The sequence below is a fragment of the Triplophysa rosa genome, linkage group LG2, assembly GCF_024868665.1.
Source record: "Triplophysa rosa linkage group LG2, Trosa_1v2, whole genome shotgun sequence".
NCBI lineage: Eukaryota > Metazoa > Chordata > Actinopteri > Cypriniformes > Nemacheilidae > Triplophysa > Triplophysa rosa.
Window position 1 is genome coordinate 19,542,897 of NC_079891.1, and position 20,903 is coordinate 19,563,799.

A 20,903-nucleotide genomic window follows, 5' to 3' on the forward strand; every position below is an offset into this window, starting at 1 on the left:
CCTTCTGATCTCTCTCTCTCTCTCTCTCTCTCTCTCTCTCTCTCTCTCTCTCTCTCTCTCTCTCTCTCTCTCTCTCTCTCTCTCTCTCTCTCTCTCTCTCTCTCTCTCTCTCTCTCTCTCTCTCTCTCTCTCTCTCTCTCTCTCTCTCTCTCTCTCTCTCTCTCTCTCTCTCATGCTCTGCTATGAGGCAAGTTATCTCCTCTCCTTAGATCACTTAGAAAGAAATTCTTTTTGATCTTTAGCATTTGTTCGTTAAAAGGGATTTTGTATCTAAATGTGGGAAATAGTACATTCTGATAGCATGTGTGGTGTGTGGACTACGTCTGAGTATAAATATACCGATTGATTTCATTATATTGATTCTACATTTGGCTTTAGTGCATTGACCTTTTCATTAATGGATTTTTACCTCAATTCCATTACATTTCAAGACAAACTGAATAATCCCTCATTGTATTTACGTACAAGGTCTATGATCAGTCACAGGTGCCACTGTTGTGCTGTAATTTTGATCTGTCTATTTCCTTCATTGTATTTTAATCCACTTAATGCACCCTCTCTCTCTCTCTCTCTCTCTCTCTCTCTCTCTCTCTTTCTGTCTCTCATCCCCTGGTCTCTCTCTGTCCTCTAAATCTATCAACTGCCCGAACTGTCTCTCATAACTGTCCTCACTTAGATAACATATTTTGAGGATAGGATTACGATACAATATTAATGGAACATTACAGGGAAGATCAGTATAGTAATGCTTTTGATTGATGATTCTCTGTATGTTTTACATTTACATGTGTTTGTGTATTCGCTGGTTCATTGTGTATCATGATTATTTTAACACTTCATCGTTGTTCCAGTTCCTATGCCTTCTTTTGTTTTACTCCATCATTGTGGGACCAAATTAGATTTTTTGTGCCTAAGGTCAACGGGGTCAAAGGTCATGTGGGTCCATGTTTTGATTACACAGTTTTTATTTTCACTTGTTTAGCTGTCAGATATACACTTTCCTCTGTTGCGTCATACATCTCCTTGTCCCACTATTACATATACAATAATACTTTCCTCTTTCTTTTTCTCTCTGTATGAGTTCATTTTTAATGCTGAGTCATTTGGTGTGTACAGGCGGCTGTGATTGCAGTATCACTGTTGTAGTCTAAATAATAGATGTTTCTGCTACTGAAATCTCAAATGTTCCCCAACACAGCACACATTTCTTAGCAGAGACTTGGATCAGCACATAATAAATGAACTGTGAACTGATGTCAGTGTTAACAAGCATTCATGAATGGCTAAGGTCTTATAAAGAGCAATGGAGATTTGTAGGAGATTTTATACTTAAGACGTAAGACACAAACTGAATTAATATCTGAATGTGAAACCAATTTTTACATTTTTTATTGAATAGCCACTGCATTTGGAGGAGGAGGAGATTTCACAGGAAATCCTTTTTATGCATTTTGATGTACAAATATTGTCTGTTCCAAGTAGAGACCAGTTTCAGCATCATAGAAGTTTACAGGGGGAGTGTTTGTTGAATAGAATCTCTTAATAGAAATCTAAAACTGCAAAAAGATTTGCATGAGGGTTAGCTTGTTAACCATTACACTTTCATGAACCCCTAGCCAGAATCTGCTTGAAAATATAATAAGTAGAAGGAAAAAAACAACAAAAAAGAAAACTAAACTTTGCGTAATTTGAATGGAGGACCTTCTTCTATTTGTGTTAGAAGTGAGAAAAAAGAGAGTGTGTTGATAACTTCATGTTTTGCCAGCCAAATAGATTTATAATTTAGACATTTATAATATTTTTGTACTATTAGGGCTTGTCCACACCGGGACGATAATCGCGCGTTTATCGTCGACGTTTAACGCCTCGTGACTAAACAAAGGGCGCCAATGTGAGATTGCACACCGACGCGCAAAACGGCAGGCGTAAAAGTCTTTTTTTACTTAAAAAAAAAAAACTGGCCGACCAATGAGATTGGCGCTTTTGGTCACGTGCCTGGAGCTGCTGAAGTTACAGTAAAACACAACTTGGTGGTGCTTGTCGCTACCCGATCCGTCCCGGAAACACTATTTGTGACGCCACGTCCGGTCGATACAATTTACAGCAGTTAAAAAAAAGTTTGTTCCATACCGGAAATAGTTTTTAAATAAACTCTTTATTGAACATTGCATTTAACATCAAAGGACATTAAACACATTACAATTTGTAATGGTTTGGAGAAACGTACGAGGGATACACTAAGAATCCTGTTATATGTCAGCAGTGAGAAATATTTTTATTCATAAAAAATGTTTTTTGTTTATAGTAAAACTAAGTTTATTTTTTATTAATGATTCTCTTCTTAAAATACTTTTTTTGGCAAAATATGTAAAGGTCAATATGTGGCACAAAATGTTACCCCAATTAAATAATTGAAAAATTAAATACAATGTTAACTATTAAGTTGAATTTTAAGACACCATTTAGTAAAGTGTGTGTTTTATTTGTATGTTATGCTCTACATATTTTAGCATACTTTAACAAATGTCTGTATTTAAGAAACACACAGAATTTTCTGAATTCATTCAATTTATTTATTTATACATTTGTTCCTTCTTTTCTTTAGTCATCCATTCACTCACTACCTCCTTCCATCACTCCCTCCCTCCCTCCCTCAGTCACACACTCACTCACTACCTCCCTCCCTCACTCACTAATCTATTCATCTACTTAAAATTGCTGATTGAGGAACATGGCATTGACCTTTAGGCCGTGTTCATCAATACAGTATGCCAAAAAATGTTTCCATGTCTTCTTGATACTGAAATACAAACAAAAAGTCATCCTTCGCCTTGGAAAATTGACCCCTCAGGACCTTTCTGATGACATTTTGTTGATTGTCCCTGTGCATCCGCAAAAATACAGGCTCTGTCACCTCCCCATGGAATAAGTCTCTGTGACTTTGTATTCAGTCTCATGCTGAATGTAGGTCTCTGACAATGGCTGGCTGCTGCACCTGGTAAAGTAAAGACACAAGTTTGTATTCATGTGTGTATAGGTGCATGCATGTATATAGGCACATATTCAGCATACATGCAATAGATTTCACTCCGCTGCCATGTTGAAATCGAAAAGGTGGGAAGAAAACCGTAAGGACAGATAGACTGCAATGGTTTGGCCTACCATGGGGTGTCTGTGACATGAAAAAACAAATGATGCGTTTAAAAACAACGTTAGATTGGCTGTGTGTGCGCGAATGAAACCTGCAAATGGCAGTTTAAACAGTCCCTAATATGTTCTCACTTTACTAACAGTGACTTTACAGATGTAATATTATTATCTTGGCAGGATAGTCTATCATACACTTGTTGAATGCAACACCACTGGCAAATCAATGGAACCTCCTCCTAAAACACACACATGCACGAACGCACACACAGTAGTTTGATGGCATATGTTTTCTTGTGTGAAAATCCAGCTTACCTCTGTGAATGTTAATGGACACGATGTGCAGGTGCATACTGTGAAAAACAAATAACACTGTAAGAGTTTGCTTTTATTATCTAACAGCTCTGACAAATGAAACATTCTTACCATCAGCATGCAGATAATTAACTAAGGCCTAGTCCTGGCATAAGCTAAGCCTTGTCTGTGAAACCGGGCCACAATAGTACACAGTAAATGTTGTCGTGCAGCTTCTTCTACAATCTTGAGGCAAGCATTTCCCATCTGAAATTAAAGGCAGATCGGTTACATCCTTGTGAAAGCTGCCATGTTTAAAATGATGCATTGTCTCAGCTTCAGCTGCGGTCTGACTGCATGGGTTCTGAAAACACCCACTTGGTGTAGAGTCAGTCATGGTACGGACATACTTGTTTCTGGTAGTGGTCCAATCAAATTAACCAGAAGTGGTGTCAGTTTCGCGCATGCGCGGAACAAATCGTGTTTCCGGGACGGATCGGGTAGCCACAAGCACAAAACGGTCTTGCCGAGCACACATTGACGAAGAGGAAGCTAGATTTATTCTTCTTTTGTGTGACAAGCGAGTGTCAGAAGCATAAAGTTGCGCAGCGCCACCTTGTGTACCGGGGTATTTCTGTTTTTCAGCACGTGTGATTATCGTCCCGGTGTGTACAAGCTCTGACATTGTATTGTAAATTATACTTTTTCTAGTTCTTTGTGACTTGACAAAAGTTTTAGAAATCTGCCCTTTATATTGGCCTCTATAATTAAGCAATTGTATTTGAATTTTAAAGAGTACGTAACTAGGGATTTTTAAGGTCCTACTTTGGTTTATAGAGTGTCCAACAACAAGTTTATGTACATAGAAGGTGTAAAAACACTATTATTTCTTAATAAAAGGCAATTATTCTTACATTACTTCTTGACTTACTCTCAAATGATTCGTTCCGCGAGTCATCTGTCTAATCCCCTCCTTTCCGCTAGCCTAGTCTAATGTGATTTCTCAGATGGTCTAGTCTTCTGTGATTGGTCTACCGCGAATGAGGCTCACGAGCTACAGTGTTTGGGGGAAAAGAGTGAAGTTTTCACGGGCGTGGCAAAAAGTAGGCGGAGACTATATGTAGTGACCTAAATCCGCGGCGGTTCGTGAATCGGTCTAGGGGACGACTCGTTTGCGTGATTCAGAGTCGACTCCCTTTTTTCCAAGCCAATAACTTTGTTATTCATTCACCTTCGGATTTACAGCTTGGCAGACTGCTTACTTTCAAACACGGGTAACATTACACACTGCATGAAATGTCATTTTCATGATCTCATGTTATGTACCCTTTAAGAATAGAAGTCTATGACAAATAAGTATGACAGTAGTACAAAATATCACATTTAAAAATATTTAGAATGACAAGTTGTGACATTGACAATGTAAATGCTGCACAAGTCCTAAATATAAAACTGTTGCAGTGCACGGACATTTGTGTTTTAAATAAAGGGGGGAAGGGTAAGACTATAGGAAGTGTAACAGCTCTGACTCACCCCACGTTAGAAACAATTACACTGTCTTATCTACAGTAATTTCATTTCTTAATTTAGCAGCTTCTATCTTTACTGCTTTACATTTCATGGAGAATAATTGTGAAGCTTATGGCTCACAAGGACAATGTGTGTGAAAGCTTTTCCAACTGGGTCAAGGTACACTCAAAAAAATGATATGTTCAACTTAATTAACCTTTTTATGTCAACAGGTTCCACATAACTGGATTACGTTGAATTTAAGTAACCTTATCTATTTCAGTAAACTTAAGATACTTACATCAAGTTAATGCAATGTTGTTTAGTTGAATCAGATTAAGAGTCTTGTTTTTGTTTTACATCATTAAGTTCATGAAATTCAATTATGCTAACATGCATATTTTACATAAAACCAATATAAAAAAACAATTTTATCGATTAAGCTATATAATGAAGGCACTCATTTATTCATTATATACATTTTTAACATTAATCAGACACAACTTAATTTGTCCTCAATAAAAAGACATTGAGTAAGAAAACTCAATAGTAATTCAAATTTGTAAATGTAACCGCCCACTACCTAACCAAAGGCAACTCTTTTCTGAACAATGGTAACCACAAAACTCAAAAATATAACTCTTCAAAACCTTAAAGATAAATGAACATTAAACAATAACAAGTGTTGCTTTTTATTGAAAAATGCCTAAAATAACACTTATTTAAGAAAATAACTCAAAATGCAGTTATACGCAAAGCATGCTGGGAAATATAAGTCCTCTGCCCAATTGTAACTATTTTATGTTAACACAACACAACTCCTTTATGTTGTCCCGATAGGGTTATATGACTAAACATAAAAAATCATGTTGTGACCAAATTCTCCAAAAGTTGTGTTGATTTAACTTAAGTTAAGTAAATTGAACAAGCAGCAAAATCTTTTTTTTGAGTGTAAAATACAAATGCTTTTCCACTTGTGCGCCTTGAAAAACTATGCAAAGGATCTAGCGCTGTGTGATACTTTTTTTAGTGTTTGTGATTTGTGCTTTCACTCTCTTAAATGATGCATTCTCGAAAAAGACCCTTGAGCAACAAACCCACTTGAGTGGAAACACACACACAACCTCACACACAGAAACAACTGAAAAAATATTTGTGCCACTCTATTTAATTTCTTTAATAGTTTATTTATTATTATGACATGTATTTATTTATATATATTTTATATTATTTATATATGTTTATTATTGCTGCAATGGAGCCTTAATCAGTATAGACTCTCTCTGCCATTCCAGTAGAGCTATAGATCTCCTGCCCGCATGCTTCAAAATACACCACCAAAAATCTGGGTGCAAAAAAGAAACAATCTGTTTCTATACAGCTCGTAACACTATCTAGCCATTCTAATGATGCATCATAACATGCCTTTTTCTGGAAATGCCCATAGTATAAAATGACAATTTCTTGTTCAATACAGAACAAATGCGAATAAAGAACACAATTATTATGACACCTTTCTTTTTTCATTTTGGCAATCTTTTTTAAAATAATGGCAAAAGCTACACATCAGTGTGTGAAATACATGAACTTTGCAGTATTGGTATTTTAAGATATGTACAGCAGTGCTTGATAAGTTGAGGGATTTGAACAGTGTGAACAATAAAGTCAATGTTGATTTTCATGTGAGTCTCTTATGGCCCTCCAGCAAACGAGGGGGTGGTTAGCAGATGTTCAATGTTCATGTTCTCGCCTTGCCTTTTATACATAATACCTACAGTATGTCTATAAAACTATGCAGAAAGAGACCAAGAAAGAAGAGAGAGATGAAATGAAAGAAAGCAAGTGGTGGGGGAGAGGCGTAGAGGAGTCTGTGCTGAAATACAATTTTAAACTTTGCTCTTTTGTACATCCAATGTTCATCCTATTCAGGCTCTTTCAAATTAAGGGATGTATCAGCATTGACTCTGAAGAAAATGTCAAGGTTTTTCAGAGTCATTTGCTGAGCATATTCTCGCTCTCTCTATTGTCTTTCTAATCCCTCGGTTTTCGACATCTCTTTAGACAACAAGCAGTTTAATTTCTTAAATGTCTCCTTTCTGTTGGAAGACTTGTAAGATGTTTTGGGGGCTCTTGGATATCCATATATATCTGTCTTCAGTGTAAATGTGTTTTTGTACAGAGTGTAAGCCCCCCTCCTGTTCCACAGTGGTCATAATTAAAGTTTGAAAGAGTTTAATTTTACTCTCCACAAAGTTTCAAATGCCAAATCTGAATATTATTTAATGAATTTAACATTCAACTAAAACCCTCCCTCACTCATTTTCTTTTTTTACACCCTTCCCCTCGCTTGCCCTGTCTTAACTATGCATAAAATCAAGTGTCAAGTGTGCAGCACAGGGCGTGGCCGTCGCCTCATCAGCCACTCCCAACCTCGTCTAAGCCCCTCCCCTATTCGCCGTCAGACATAGGCAGATTCACTAGATTGGGTGCGGCCCAAGTTGGGCACAGAGGATAGGTGGGACACATCCTTTTTCCGGATCTCGCAAATGGACTTTCTCCGAGCCTGGACCCCACGGATCGCTGCCTTAATCTTCCGCCAACCCAGGTGGTTAAGCTCGGCCAAATTTAGCACCACGCAGATCCCGCTAACCGCAAACATGAACACGAGGAAAACTGTCTTCTCTGTGGGACGTGAAACGTAGCATTCTACCTCCTTCACGCAGGGGTAACGGTCGCACTCGAACATGGCGGGAACATTGAATCCGTACAAGAAGTACTGACCAGCAAGAAATCCAATTTCCAAAACGTTACGGAACACCACCTGTATGACGTAGAAACGGGAAATGCCCTCCTGTTGACGCATCTTGTTAGTTTTGGAGTACGTGACCCCCTGTGGAATATTGGGAATATCTTTCAAATCCATACATTCATGCTCATCTTTGCTTTCCGGGTGCACTAGGATGCCATTGATGTTTCGGAGCTTGCGGCTCGGCCCGTGTCCGTGTCCGTGTCCGTGATCGATGTAAGGGCCGTGCAGATAGGTATAGGTGCGATCTTTGTACTTGGCAGACTGGTGCACAGAGTAAGTGATAAAACAGAGGCTTGGGGTGCACACCAAGATGATCTGGAAAACCCAGTAACGGATATGGGAGATGGGGAAGGCTTTATCGTAGCAGGCCTGGTTGCAACCCGGCTGCAACGTGTTACAGATAAACATTATCTGTTCATCTTCATACACCTTCTCTCCCACTATTCCTACAATGAGGATCCGAAATATCACCACCACTGTCAGCAGGATCCTTTGAAGGAGAAAAAAAGAGATAGAAAGAGGACGGCAGTAAAAGATACAGGAATGAGAGAGGGAAAAAGAAAAAACAAGAAAAAAGGATTAGTTTGGGTTTCATCTTGAGCAGCACAGTGTTTTGTTACTTAACTCCTTCTATCTCACATATGAAGACACAGCAATACAGAGTGAATAATAGTGCATATTTACTGTATTAATTTACAAACATGATATTTATCATTTCAAAATTGCCTTCTATTGATTTGAAGTTTTTTCCTATCCCAGCTCAATGTGCTTACACAATAATGAGTTACCAATTCACAGAATAATTTTCCAGAAAAATGTAAATTCTGTGGCTCTATTCTGAGGTCAAAACCTCTCTGTGTTTGTTTAAGCATCACAACTAGTCAAACAGCGTCGTTCGTGCTACCAAAAGCGTGTTTGTTCATCCAAAGGATTGGGGAGAGTGTTCAGGAATTCCATTGGGTGATGTTGGGTGACGTTAGTGATGCTGAAAATACACACATCGGTTTTAATGATTTACTGCAGTGTCGTGAGGTAATTAAGCTAGTTTTTAAAATATCTTTGTAGGCAATTCAAGCCATCTTAACATTCATTCATATCTCTGTGTAAGTGTGTGCAGGGACATATTCCCTTATGATAACTGGGGCATATGCTGCATCAAGGCCATCAGAGCATAAAACTTGTGTATGCTATTTTCTATATCATATCTTTGTATAGTGACATTTTTTTTAAATCATACCACCCAGACACACATGCATAGATAAAGACTCAATTGTGCGTTCAGACACACCTGATGTCTGTAACAGATAAGGACAGAAGCGATTCAAAGTCTAACCATAGAGAAAGATTGACATTGATGTTACTCTGATGAGTAATATGATGGCAATTATCACTGAAACATTTCATGCATAGCTGGCGCTCACGTGAGCAGGTAATTTAGAGCAGAACATCTCCACCCTTCTGTTGCACGTTCATACATCTTCAGCGCTCCTACAGCAATCTTTCTTACAGATGCAGGCAGAGCACACAAATCTTTCTCATTCACACACACCTACACACACTTGTGCTGATATTGTCCTTCACTCCCAGTATTAATAACCTTGCTCCTGAGCCAGCCATGACGTCATCCATTGCTGGTTGCGCTTGATGCATGAGCACATACATTTTATAAGCTGTTTTTCTCATGGGTGCCATATTGGGGTAATTCAACATTATTCTAATATTATTATTCTATAGCATTTTCTTTACATTGTATATTATCGTTACTCAATTGGTAGCATAAGATACAATTTGGGGACACAGTCAAAGCATAATAGTGCCAAGAAACCAAGCCTGAGTACAACAGACTGCAGTCCAGCAATGTGCATATGTATCAAACGAGTTGGCATCTTTGAGAGTGATAAAGGCAAACAGGTTTGGCTTGCTGTTCACAATGGAGAAGCTCCAGCTCAAGTCCCCCTTCTGGACTTAATTAATAGAGTAAAGGCCGGTGAAGGGATGTCAGAAGAATGTACACTTAATACGCTGATATTTTACAGTACTAGCATTTAAATAAATTAAACTGATCTCAAGTCTCATGAAACCACCTGGATGGCAGTTAAGTAGGACTAAGAATATATAGAGCACAACACGTCGGTTTTAAAATTCCTTTTATCCCAAATAGAGAATTTTTTCTATTTTTATTTGTAAGAATTTGTACTTTTAAGACAGATGGTGGGCATAAACTCAATTTATAGTTGTTAAAGGACTGATCGGATGAGCACTTTCAACAAGTTGGTATGATTTATAAGGGTCTTCATGAAATGTCTGGAACATATTTTGCTTAAAAACACTCAATGGCTGTGTAAACAAAACCCTTTTTGCCTCGTCAAAAACAACTATGCTCACAGCAACCCGTTTTGGTGCATGTCTCTTTAAATGATAATGAGTTACAGCGCACCCCACCCCCCTTCCGTCCGGCGTGTCAACACAACACACGTGTAGTACTGCCATGGCAATGGTTTAGCTAAATTATGTTTCCTGAACTCCTCTGCGGTTAGTTTCATTTTAAACATCTCAAATAATTCGTCCGGAGACTAAAAAATCCATTACAGCAAACATCGCATCCTAGTAATGTGCTCACGTTGTGCGTGTATGCTTGCCTAAAATCCACGGAATGCGCACCTGCAGATCTCAGCGGAATTACGTGGATTTTAGCGCTTGTCCTTGACAAGTTATAACGTTACACACACAACGTGAGCACATAACTATTATGCTGTGACAGATTTTTCAGCCTAAGGACGAATGATTTGAGACGTTTAAAATGAAACTATCCACAGTGTTCGCCCCTGTTCATTAGCAAAACAAACAGCTCACCACAGCTGAACATATTAACGCACATAATGTATTAACATACATACAGCTAAACTCCAAGTGCCCATTTGCCAACATATAAATATAGAGTAAGTGTAACACTGGCTTTGAATGTTCTATTTAGCCCATGACTGACTTAGCTCCGTTCGCTATCATATGCTAACGTTATCCTCCTATATATACGGTACATGTACGTCAATTGGCAGCTTTGTCTCATTCAGTTGGTCTCGATCCCTCTTGAGGAACAACTTTGAAGCTAATCCTGCTTGTACTGTCCCAGATTGATAAAGCACTCTGGCTTGAAGTGATTCGCGCAAATTTATGGTTTCTGAGGGATTCCACTAAAAATAAAATAAATCCACTCCTGTCTCTTCCAAGGTTAGGACTCTGTGCAGCGACTACATTGCATGTTTCTTGTTGTCCACGAACTTTAGCCATGGCGTCACGTACACCGCTGTCGCTTGTGAAACAACAATGGCGGCAGCACAGTGGGTGGAATAGTGTAGATTAAGGGGCAGTAATATTATAATAAGATCCTGCTTTTACGTCACAACAGGAGCGAAACCTGAACGGCTCGATTTCTCACATGCTTGCAGGGAAAGGCTAATCAAAACAAACTTACTGGGATCTTGTTTTTCACGTTTTCTGGGTTAGATGCACCCGATTATAGCACTTGAACACAGAAAATTTTGGATTTTCATCCGATGACTCCTTTAAAAATGTAATCAGATTGTGAAGAATTCTAAAATCTTGAAAATAGATCCACCAGTCAGAGAAATTGCTATTAATATGAACACACTCTTATTGTAAATTAATTACCTATTTATTATTTTTAATACCTACATTCAGTTACAAAACACAATAAGTTTTATACAGTTATGTCACTTTACAAAGCTTCATAGAGGGTGCTGCATATGGCCTCTTCAAAATAGACAGTTTTGTACCTTTGTTTTATTTATATATTTATTTAATATACTTTTTTGCGTTCAGTTACAGTTTGTAATCTTGATACTGGTTTGAATGATTTATGGCTTAACACGTTTTCTTGAATAATTGTTAAAAATAAGTCCCTACAAAACAAATAATAAAAACACTATTGGATACAACGTAGCCAAAAAAAGTGGCCATTGGCACAGTTCTGTAAATAATTAGTGCCTTTGCTGTAAATACGTGGCTTAGAGGCTAACATTAGTGAGGCTAACAGTTAGCACTGTTTTTCTGAATTAACGGACATATGGTGAACATTTGCGGTACGCAAGGACAGTTATGATTCTCTAAGAAAGTCAATGGCACTTTACTGTAATTGAACAGCAAGAAATGTTTCTCAGTTTAAATGGCGGCGTAACCTTTACATAATTATTATGATAGTTAGCATAAAATAAACAATTATTAACGTTAGCTCTTTAGCTTTGTATCAGTGCCTAAGAACCCTGGTGGGTCTTTAAATTAGCAGCACATCCCCCACTCCCTGCTGCCGTTACTATAGCAACCACATAGTGAACCACTCAGCACTCTCCACTGTACCAGAAAAAAAGAGAGAGAGAACGATAAGGAGGGAGGAGTGATTGATAGTATTTGGGAAATAGAGGAATGAGCAGAGAGAGAGAGAGAGAGAGAGAGAGAGGGGTCACGAAAGAATTAATGAAAAGAAAAAATGTAAGAGTGTAAAAATAGGTAACAATGAGAAACATATATGAAAAGAGGTGCAGATATAAAGGGATATGAAAGATATAAAGGGAAAGAGCAAGATGGAAGGAAAAGATAGACAGAATGACTGAAGGAGGAAAGAAGGAAGAAAGGAGGAGGACACAGACAGATGGGCAGAGGAAGAGTAGAAGAACAGCAAGACAAACCAAGAAATACTGAGAAACAGATGGAGACAGAGCTCTGGGAGCAAATACTGGGAATCACAGCATATATTTGAAGTGAAACCACTAAAGGACTAATAACACAGCACCTGATCTTATGTGTGAGTGTTTGTGCTGAAATCTTGCATAGTGTGTGTATCATGTCACTTTGCAGCAATGTAATTTACAGTGGATGTCCCCAGAAAGATAGTTATACCAGTACTTTTTGACCTTGTGGGGACATTTTTGTGGACCCCACGAGAAAAACAGCTTATAAATCAAACTAAATGATGATTATTTGAAAAGGTAAAAATGCAGAAAGGTTTGTGTGAGATTTAGGTTTAGGGGTAGGTTGAGGATTAGGGGATTGAATATACATTTTTTACAGTATAAAAATCTTTATTTCTATCAAAAGTCCCCATAACACATAATACACATCAGTCTGCCTGCAAACATACTAGATAGGGACCTACCATAAGACCTCTACTGTAATTACATACACTGTAATTTTACAGAATTTTACTGTTATTTTTTACAGACTTTTCATGTATAATGTAAAAGACTGTCATTTTACAGACTTTTCACACATTTTGGAAATAGAGCCAAAACATCAAATTACAAAGACTGCAATTTGTAAAGACTGTTATTGTTATTTTTACTGTATTTTTCTGGCACCCAGCTATAAACAAACTATAATTATGATTGACTAATGCCTTACAACACAGCCCCATAGAGTTTTTAAAAGCAATCAATTTACATGAATTTACAATTCCAAAACTACACACACGTCTCACCATTTAAAATTAGTAACAGATCAAGAACAAGAACAATGAAGGAAAGGTTACTAAAACTAACAGTATTCTTTTCACTAGATTTTAAAAGCTCTATCCTGTCTATATCCTCTCTCTCCACAGCATAGCACACATGTTTGTTTTGGTATCTTAGCGCAGACTCCAACTAAATGTTATTTTCTATTCCCTATTCCTAATCACACATTTAAACCCATCCCTCACAGCATCCACTAACAAAATGTATTTATAATTGATCATCTCTGATGTGTGAGCTATTAAACGTGTGTTATCCATTAGGTTTGTGTTTGTTTTTCTACCATGATGGGGATCTACTATTAACAACTTTTGTTTTTCATACTGAGCCAAAGATGTTTGCCTTAAGGTATCCCTTTCAGGTTAAATCTCTGCATTTGTGACTTTTATTCATTCACCTAATTTTTATTTATGCTATTACACTCTTTAAAAAAAGGTGCTTCAAAAGGCATTGGTTCCATAAAGAACCTTTAACATCTGGTTCTTCAGATTATATAAAAGTAAGAAAGAGATGGTTCTTTAAAGAACCTTTGACTGAATGGTTCTTTGTGGAACCAAAAATGATTCTTCTATGGCATCGCTGTGAAGAACCTTTAAAGCACCTTTATTTTTAAGAGTGTATTGCAGTTTTACTATCTCAAATCTGCACACACACACATCCTACACGTATCCTGCACACAAACACACATCCTGTATAACACAATTATTTAGACATACAAATTGAGGACACATACACAGATATGCATTTGAGTATCATTCTGGAGGTTTGCCTCACATGCTCTCTCTCCTCTGACTGCCTGACTGAGTGTGAATAAATCAAATACATCCTACTTCTAAAAAGACATCTAGCAATGCCCTACATCCTGAATACTGAGGAAGAAGAGGACAGAGGACAAGACTGATATTCCTTAGAGAAAGGACACACTGGGATATGTTTATATTTGTAAATAGGATGATGTAAAGTGGATGTGTGTGGAGCATGCGTATATGGATTGGTGGGTATAGGAGCTAATAATTAAAGTTGGTGCCCAGAAGAATTGTGGCATTTAAACCTCTCTACCACTTATCAGTTTTTAGCCTTGATTTCTCTATTTCCCTCTCTATTGCTCCATTAAGTTCTCATTGGCCGCTACAAGAATTGATTGACATATTACTTTACCCTTACCACAGTATAATGGCATAAAATATATGTGCATATGTGCGTAAGAGATTATAAAAAATGGAGCATGATAATTCTATATATAATCTTGGTAAGAATATTAGTAGACTTCTGCTCATTCAGCCGCTGAATACATGTTTAATGCAATGAAATCCAGTGTTCCACTGGCTCATACGCTACTCTGTCCAGACAGAAACTGGAGAAAAGTATCGATTACAATGTTGTGACCACTCAAAACTATAGCATGAAGAAAATATTGACTAGTTGAAACCAAAACAGCTATCAGTTTCACACACACACACACACACACACACACACACACGCACACACACACACAGCACACACACACACACACAGGCTTTGGTTGACTATCCCCGTGGGGACAGTCCATAGGCGTAATGTTTTTATACTGTACAAACTGTATATTCTATCCCCTATCCCTAACCCTATCCCTAAACCTAAAGATCATAGAACACTTTTTGCATTTTTAGATTTGTAAAAAATATTGTTCTGTACAATTTATAAGCTTTTGTGCCCATGAGGACCTCAATTTTGGTCCCCACGGTGACACGAGTCCCCATGTGTTGGTGTGCATTCAGGTTTAGGTCCCCACCGGGATATACAAACATGAACACACACACACACACACACACGCACACACACACACGCACACACACACGCACTGGTATACTATCTCCATGGGGACAGTCCTTAGGCGTAATGAGTTGTATACTGTACAAACTGTATATTTTATCCCCTATCCCTAACCCAACCCCTAAACCTAAAGATCATAGAACACTTTTTGCATTTTTAGATTTAAAAAAAAATATTGTTCTGTACAATTTATAAGCTTTTTTGCCAGTGGGGAACTCAATTTTGGTCCCCACGGTGACACGAGTACCCATGTGTTGGTGTGCATTCAGGTTTAGGTCCCCACCGGGATATACAAACATGAATGCACATGCACACACACACACACACACACACATGTCTGGTTTACTATCTCCGTGGGGACAGTCCATAGGCGTAATGTTTTTTATACTGTACAAACTGTATATTTTATCCCCTACCCCTAACCCAACCCCTAAACCTAAAGATCATAGAAAACTTTTTGCATTTTTAGATTTTTAAAAAATATTGTTCTGTACGATTTATAAGCTTTTGTGCCCATGGGGACCTCAATTTTGGTCCCCACAGTGACACGAGTCCACATGTGTTGGTGTGCATTCAGGTTTAGGTCCCCACCGGGATATAAAAACATGAACACATTCAGTGTACAGTAAAGTGTTTGCTTGTCTTTTTATTATAGGATCAGTTATGTAGAGACAGGTCCATCGCTAATATAAATAGAACCTGGGACCAATGAGTAAACATACTGTATACAAAAATTGGTGCTCATAATTTCTACTAAACACAATTTAGACTGAAAAATAGAACAAAATGTGTGTCAGAGCTAATACAACTGACTGGCAAATTACATTTACATTTATTCATTTTGCAGACGCTTTTATGCAAAGCGACTTATAAGTAGGAGAGCATATAAACATTTTGTCAACACGCTAAACAGTACCGTTCAATTCTCTGAGGTGCAGTGTGTTTGTCTTTTGTGTTCTGAGAGAGTAGCTGATGAATGATAGTCGATGCTTTTTTCATCGGTTTCATTCATTTATTCATTCTGTTGCTGTGATTCCGGCCTCAAGTGCTTGATCAGACCTCAAAGGAAGAGAGAGAGACACCCGCTGATTGTCTCACATGCTCGTACAGATATAGAGACACATTCATGAACAAGTGTGTTTTTAAAAACACAAACAACACTGTGACACAAACTCCAAAAACAGCGTCAGTTTGAAAAACAAATGTGTTTCTTTTTAAAGAACAGAAATGCCTATTCTTTAAAACTGAGTTAAAGAAGATCACTGAGAACTTCCCCAAATAGATAAAATGCTTCAAATTTAAATCTACAGTATATCATCTAAATATCTATATCACATATCATTTTTTTATCAACCAAAAATAATACATTTATATACTGCCTCTCTATAACCTGAGCCTATCACCTACTTGATCTGTAGTAAATATAATTAATGAATTAGACTCTATTTTTATTTGATTGAAATTGAAATTCAATAGCGCTTTTAACAATTTTGCATTTTTGCAAGGCAGATTCACAGACAATACATTTTAGAATAAAATGACTAAACTGTATAAAAATAAGGAAAATATACATTAAATAATAGAAAACAGGAAAATTATGAAACGTATATAAATATTTGAATCTCTGGTGCATTGCAAGTTTGCTCTATAATTGTCTAAATGTATAAAACATAGGGTAGTCCATTGTCTATGGTACACTGTAAAACTTTGCTGTAGTTTTGCAGCAGGTTTGCCAGTAACATACTGTAGATTTAATTACTACATAATACTAATTTCTTATTAGTACTGTTTTCAATTACTTTAATCAAAATTAAAACACTTTGGCTTTTGAGATTCAAAATGAGCAAGAAGACACTGGCATTTGCACAGCAACACTGCAAAAAATGACATTCTTCCTAAGCATTTTTGTCTTGTTTTCTAGTAAAAATATTTCTTAAATTAAGATACATTTACATAACAAGAAAAGTGACCTAAGATATTTAGTCTTGTTTTATGAAAGAAAAATATATAAATTAGGTTTTTGTAATTGTATATTAAATCTACAGTAAGTTACCGGCAAGCCTGCTGCGAAATTACAGTAAAGTTTTACAGTGTACATCAAGCAGACATGCAAAAAAATGTCTGTTTTCCTTCAAAAATATTTAAAATGTGTCCCCAAATAGAAATGAATGGAAATTTGAATTAGAATACATATAAATTATAAAACGGCAAATTGTTTCCATTCGGGTTAGAAAAACAGAAGAAAATATCAATAGAAAGATAAAATAGTAAAAAATTAAATAGCAACAAAATTATAAAACAGTAGAAGTCAATGGAAAGGTCCCACTTAGACACAAACTTGTGTGCAGGTAATGTTGCATAATGTATGTAACGCAATTAGTTAACCCGAGACAACCCCAGCAGCTCAAATATTCATAAAATCCCATCATGTCTGCTTCTGACAATGTGAGATGTTTTGTGATCGATTAAAGTGAAGTGATTGACTGCTGGCCGTAGGAGTCGACTGATGTCTAATCAACTGAGGGGAAACGATTTACTTCAAGGTTTGAGGGTCATTAGATGAAAAACCTTTAAAGAGGTCTGAGGGTCCACGTTTAAGTCGTCATGCAGTCCATGACACATACATATTTCTCATATACCTGAGAGTCCTGCTCACCCTCTTTCATGCCCTGTGTGCCATACACACAATCTCTCACAGAGAGGAGAAGGACGTGCCCTTGATGTAGGGCTACCTGCAGTTAAGGTTAATGACCACAGCAGAGAGTAGTGCTTACTCAAGTCTGACACACACGCATACACACTTTAGGACACACTACAGTATGGGTGTTTGTGTGTTGATGGGAGTGTAACATTTTTTTCATGATGCTGTCAATATCCCTTATATCAACCAATAAGTAACAGCAACCATATTCACAATCTCTCTATTAATAGCAGGTCTGAGGCTTAAAAGCCCATCATGCAGCCTATTGATTATCTACTGACACTTAACTCAGCATCAAAGTAAGAGAGAGAGAGAGAGAGAGAGAGAGAGAGAGCAGATTGTATGGGATGCCTTCTGTTTAATTTCTGTCAATTACCCAAACTTTTTAAAAGGTACCTATAAATAAATACAGCATGACACTTTTATTTCACATTATTTGCACAAAAACACACTTTATGTGAGGTATTTTTGTGTATGTGAAGTATGGATGTACAGTATACGGAAGGTATATGTACTGTATGAGGTATATATGTGTATGTGAGGCACCGTATGGATGTATATGTAAGGTATATATACTGTATGAGGCATATAGGTATGTGATGTGAGGTAGGAATGTTTATATAAGATGTATTTATGCGTATGGGAGGCATGTACTGTATGTAAGGTGTATGTGTGCTGCACTGTAGCTCTAACCTGCCGATCATAGTAGAGTGCTGCTGCACCGCAGCCTCCAGCAACCTCTCCAATATAGTCCACTCGCCCATGATGCCTTTCTTATGGCTCTTGTGCCGCCTCTGACCTTCAGCTGGAGGTGTCCCGACCTCTGCCCTCGGCCGCTCTTCCAGCGTCCCTCTATTGACCTTTGAGCGGATCCTTTGGTTCCTCCCCAAAGCTGCAGCTGTGTGCGTCTGTTCGTTTCTGCGCGTGTGTGTGTGTGTGTCAGGGTAGCGCTCTAGTGCAGAGATGAGCTACTGTAGCATCTGCAGCAGAAAATCTGATGATGCTGAGGCACAGAGACTTCAACCATACCGCATCTCTCACTGTCTCACACACACTGTCCGTCTCTTCACTATATTGTCTCTCTCTCTCGCTTTCTCTTTAGGTTAAGAATGCTTTACTTGCTCTTGCATTTTATCCCGCCTTCTTACAACCGTACTGATAGACCTATTCTACACCTATTTGACCTTTTGTATGGCACTCGATTCACACTCACGCTTTCTCACACACACTCACGCACTTGACGGTTCCTTTTTCCATTAGTTGAGCCGAACGTTAACGGAGCACACATGTACACGCTGTAAAAGATGATGCGACTCTCATAGCAACGCCTGAGCGCACCCTCACACACACATCGCACACTCTGCTGTGCTCCAGTGTGCAGCAGCAGCAGACGAGGATCGTCAAGGTTACGTCCGGTTGAATGATGAGCCTGTGGTCATGTCTGCGGCAAAGGACTCAATCCTCCTCAAACCTCTTCTTCTTCTTTCTCTCTCTCTCTCTCTCTCTCTCTCTCTCTCTCTCTCTCACTCATTCACTCTCTTCACCTTCCCCCGTTGCGCTCGCCTTTGTGCTGCACTGCTGTTGCTGCTGATGATACCTTTCCCTCTGTTCCTCCTCCTCTCTCTCTCTCTCTCTTTCTGTCACATGCTGTAAGCATGCCACCCTCCCTCCATACCAGACCAGCTCCCCCTCCCCTATTTTCTCTCACTTTATATAAGTATATATATCCCTCGCTCTGTCACATGCTGACCGTTTCACTTCAGACTATGTACTGCAGGAATGAAACCTGAATATAGAGCTATAGAAGTAAATGGACATATAGGTGGTTACATAGAGACATTAGGTGAGCATGATGATCACATCTGTTGATTTTTAAAGGTGTGTGGTTTAAATATAAATGTGTCATTAAACACCTGCATTTTTTAGACTTCGTTCAGAAAGTTTAGAAAACTGAGTGTTTCCTCTCAGCTTGTGTTGGTGTCAAGAGGGTTATTGGGGTATTGTGATTCTGCACTACCTCTCTCATCTCTCTCTCATCTCCTTTTCTCCTGATTTGTTCTGCTCAAAATCACACCCATTCTTCTCTGCACCAGTTTTCTTTCCTATGATGCACTTATTTAATGTGCTTATTTAATTTTCTTACATCCCCCATCTATTTTTTCCTCATACCTCTTTCTATCACTTCTGAGTGCTGCATTTATTTGATTAACATTTCGGGTATATCCCCCCACCCCTGCATGTTTCCTCACTTCACCCCTGTCATGTGACTCAGGTTGCAGGTGTAAACACAGAATAAGGGAAATAAATCTGAAGACATATTAGAGTTTGATGTATCATCATTTCAATAAAGCACATGCTCTACTTAAATAACTGCATATTTGTACAGTTGTGTCTGCATCATGTTTGTGTGACGATTAATCCAGTTATAGTGAGTATGTACTGTATCATGGTAACACTGTGTATTATTACATTAGTGTTGTACTGTCCATAAAGGAGAGAACTTCACTATGCACACAGCCAAGCAGCCATTAACATTTCCTGCACTGTCACTGCCTGATTGACTCTGAAATGAAATAGTTGATCGCAGAGCAGCGATCTCATTATTAAGGGGGGCATTATGGGTAAGAACACACTGACTTTGGCTGTCAGGTTTTCTCTCTTCACACAGTATAAAAACACTTTATACATGTAGGTGATGGACAGGAAGTGAGATCAAATTGTCAAGAGTGCTTTGATAGATGTGTGGGCTCGAAGGCAAGAGACACAGGTGTGTCGTATGTGACCTACAACAGCTATTTCTCTTTCACACACACACACACACGCACGCACGCACGCACGCACGCACGCACGCACGCACGCACACACACACAATCAAATTATATAAACATGGGGTGTTCCACACTAGAGGGTGACACAGGGATGGATTTTCAAATTACTCCCGTTCCACTCCCAAAAAAATTCTCGTCTCATCCCAATCCCGCAAAAACCAGCCATTTATATCACAGGTATATTTGTGTATTTGTGCTCCTGGTCCCGCCCACTCCCGCTGACATTTTTTCCTGTCCTGTTCCAGTCACGTGATTAATAATGATTTTGTGATTCATGACCC

The 20,903-nt window shown here is 38.2% G+C and overlaps 1 protein-coding gene and 1 long non-coding RNA gene across 2 annotated transcripts; both read right to left on the minus strand.

The window, feature by feature from the left end:
• Positions 1-2,682: 2,682 nt before the first annotated feature.
• On the minus strand, positions 2,683-3,789 carry LOC130551336 (uncharacterized). The gene is made up of 3 exons (XR_008962586.1): positions 3,574-3,789; positions 3,463-3,500; positions 2,683-2,995 (listed from the first exon to the last, which is right to left on the minus strand). It is a non-coding gene; the product is annotated as an uncharacterized LOC130551336 (long non-coding RNA).
• A 3,217-nt stretch (positions 3,790-7,006) lies between these two features.
• gjd1a (gap junction protein delta 1a) lies at positions 7,007-19,422 on the minus strand. The gene is made up of 2 exons (XM_057328877.1): positions 18,488-19,422; positions 7,007-8,249 (listed from the first exon to the last, which is right to left on the minus strand). Exons 1-2 carry the CDS (start codon positions 18,556-18,558, stop codon positions 7,409-7,411), a joined length of 912 nt encoding a protein of 303 aa, XP_057184860.1. The 5' UTR covers positions 18,559-19,422; the 3' UTR covers positions 7,007-7,408.
• Between the last annotated feature and the right edge of the window lie 1,481 nt (positions 19,423-20,903).

Coding starts and splice junctions, on each gene's coding strand:
- gjd1a (XM_057328877.1), bottom strand. CDS start 18,558: ATGGGCGAGTGGACTATATTGGAGAGGTTGCTGGAGGCTGCGGTGCAG. Junction 8,250..18,487: donor CACTCTACTATGATCGGCAG/GTTAGAGCTACA, acceptor TCTCCTTCAAAG/GATCCTGCTGACAGTGGTGG.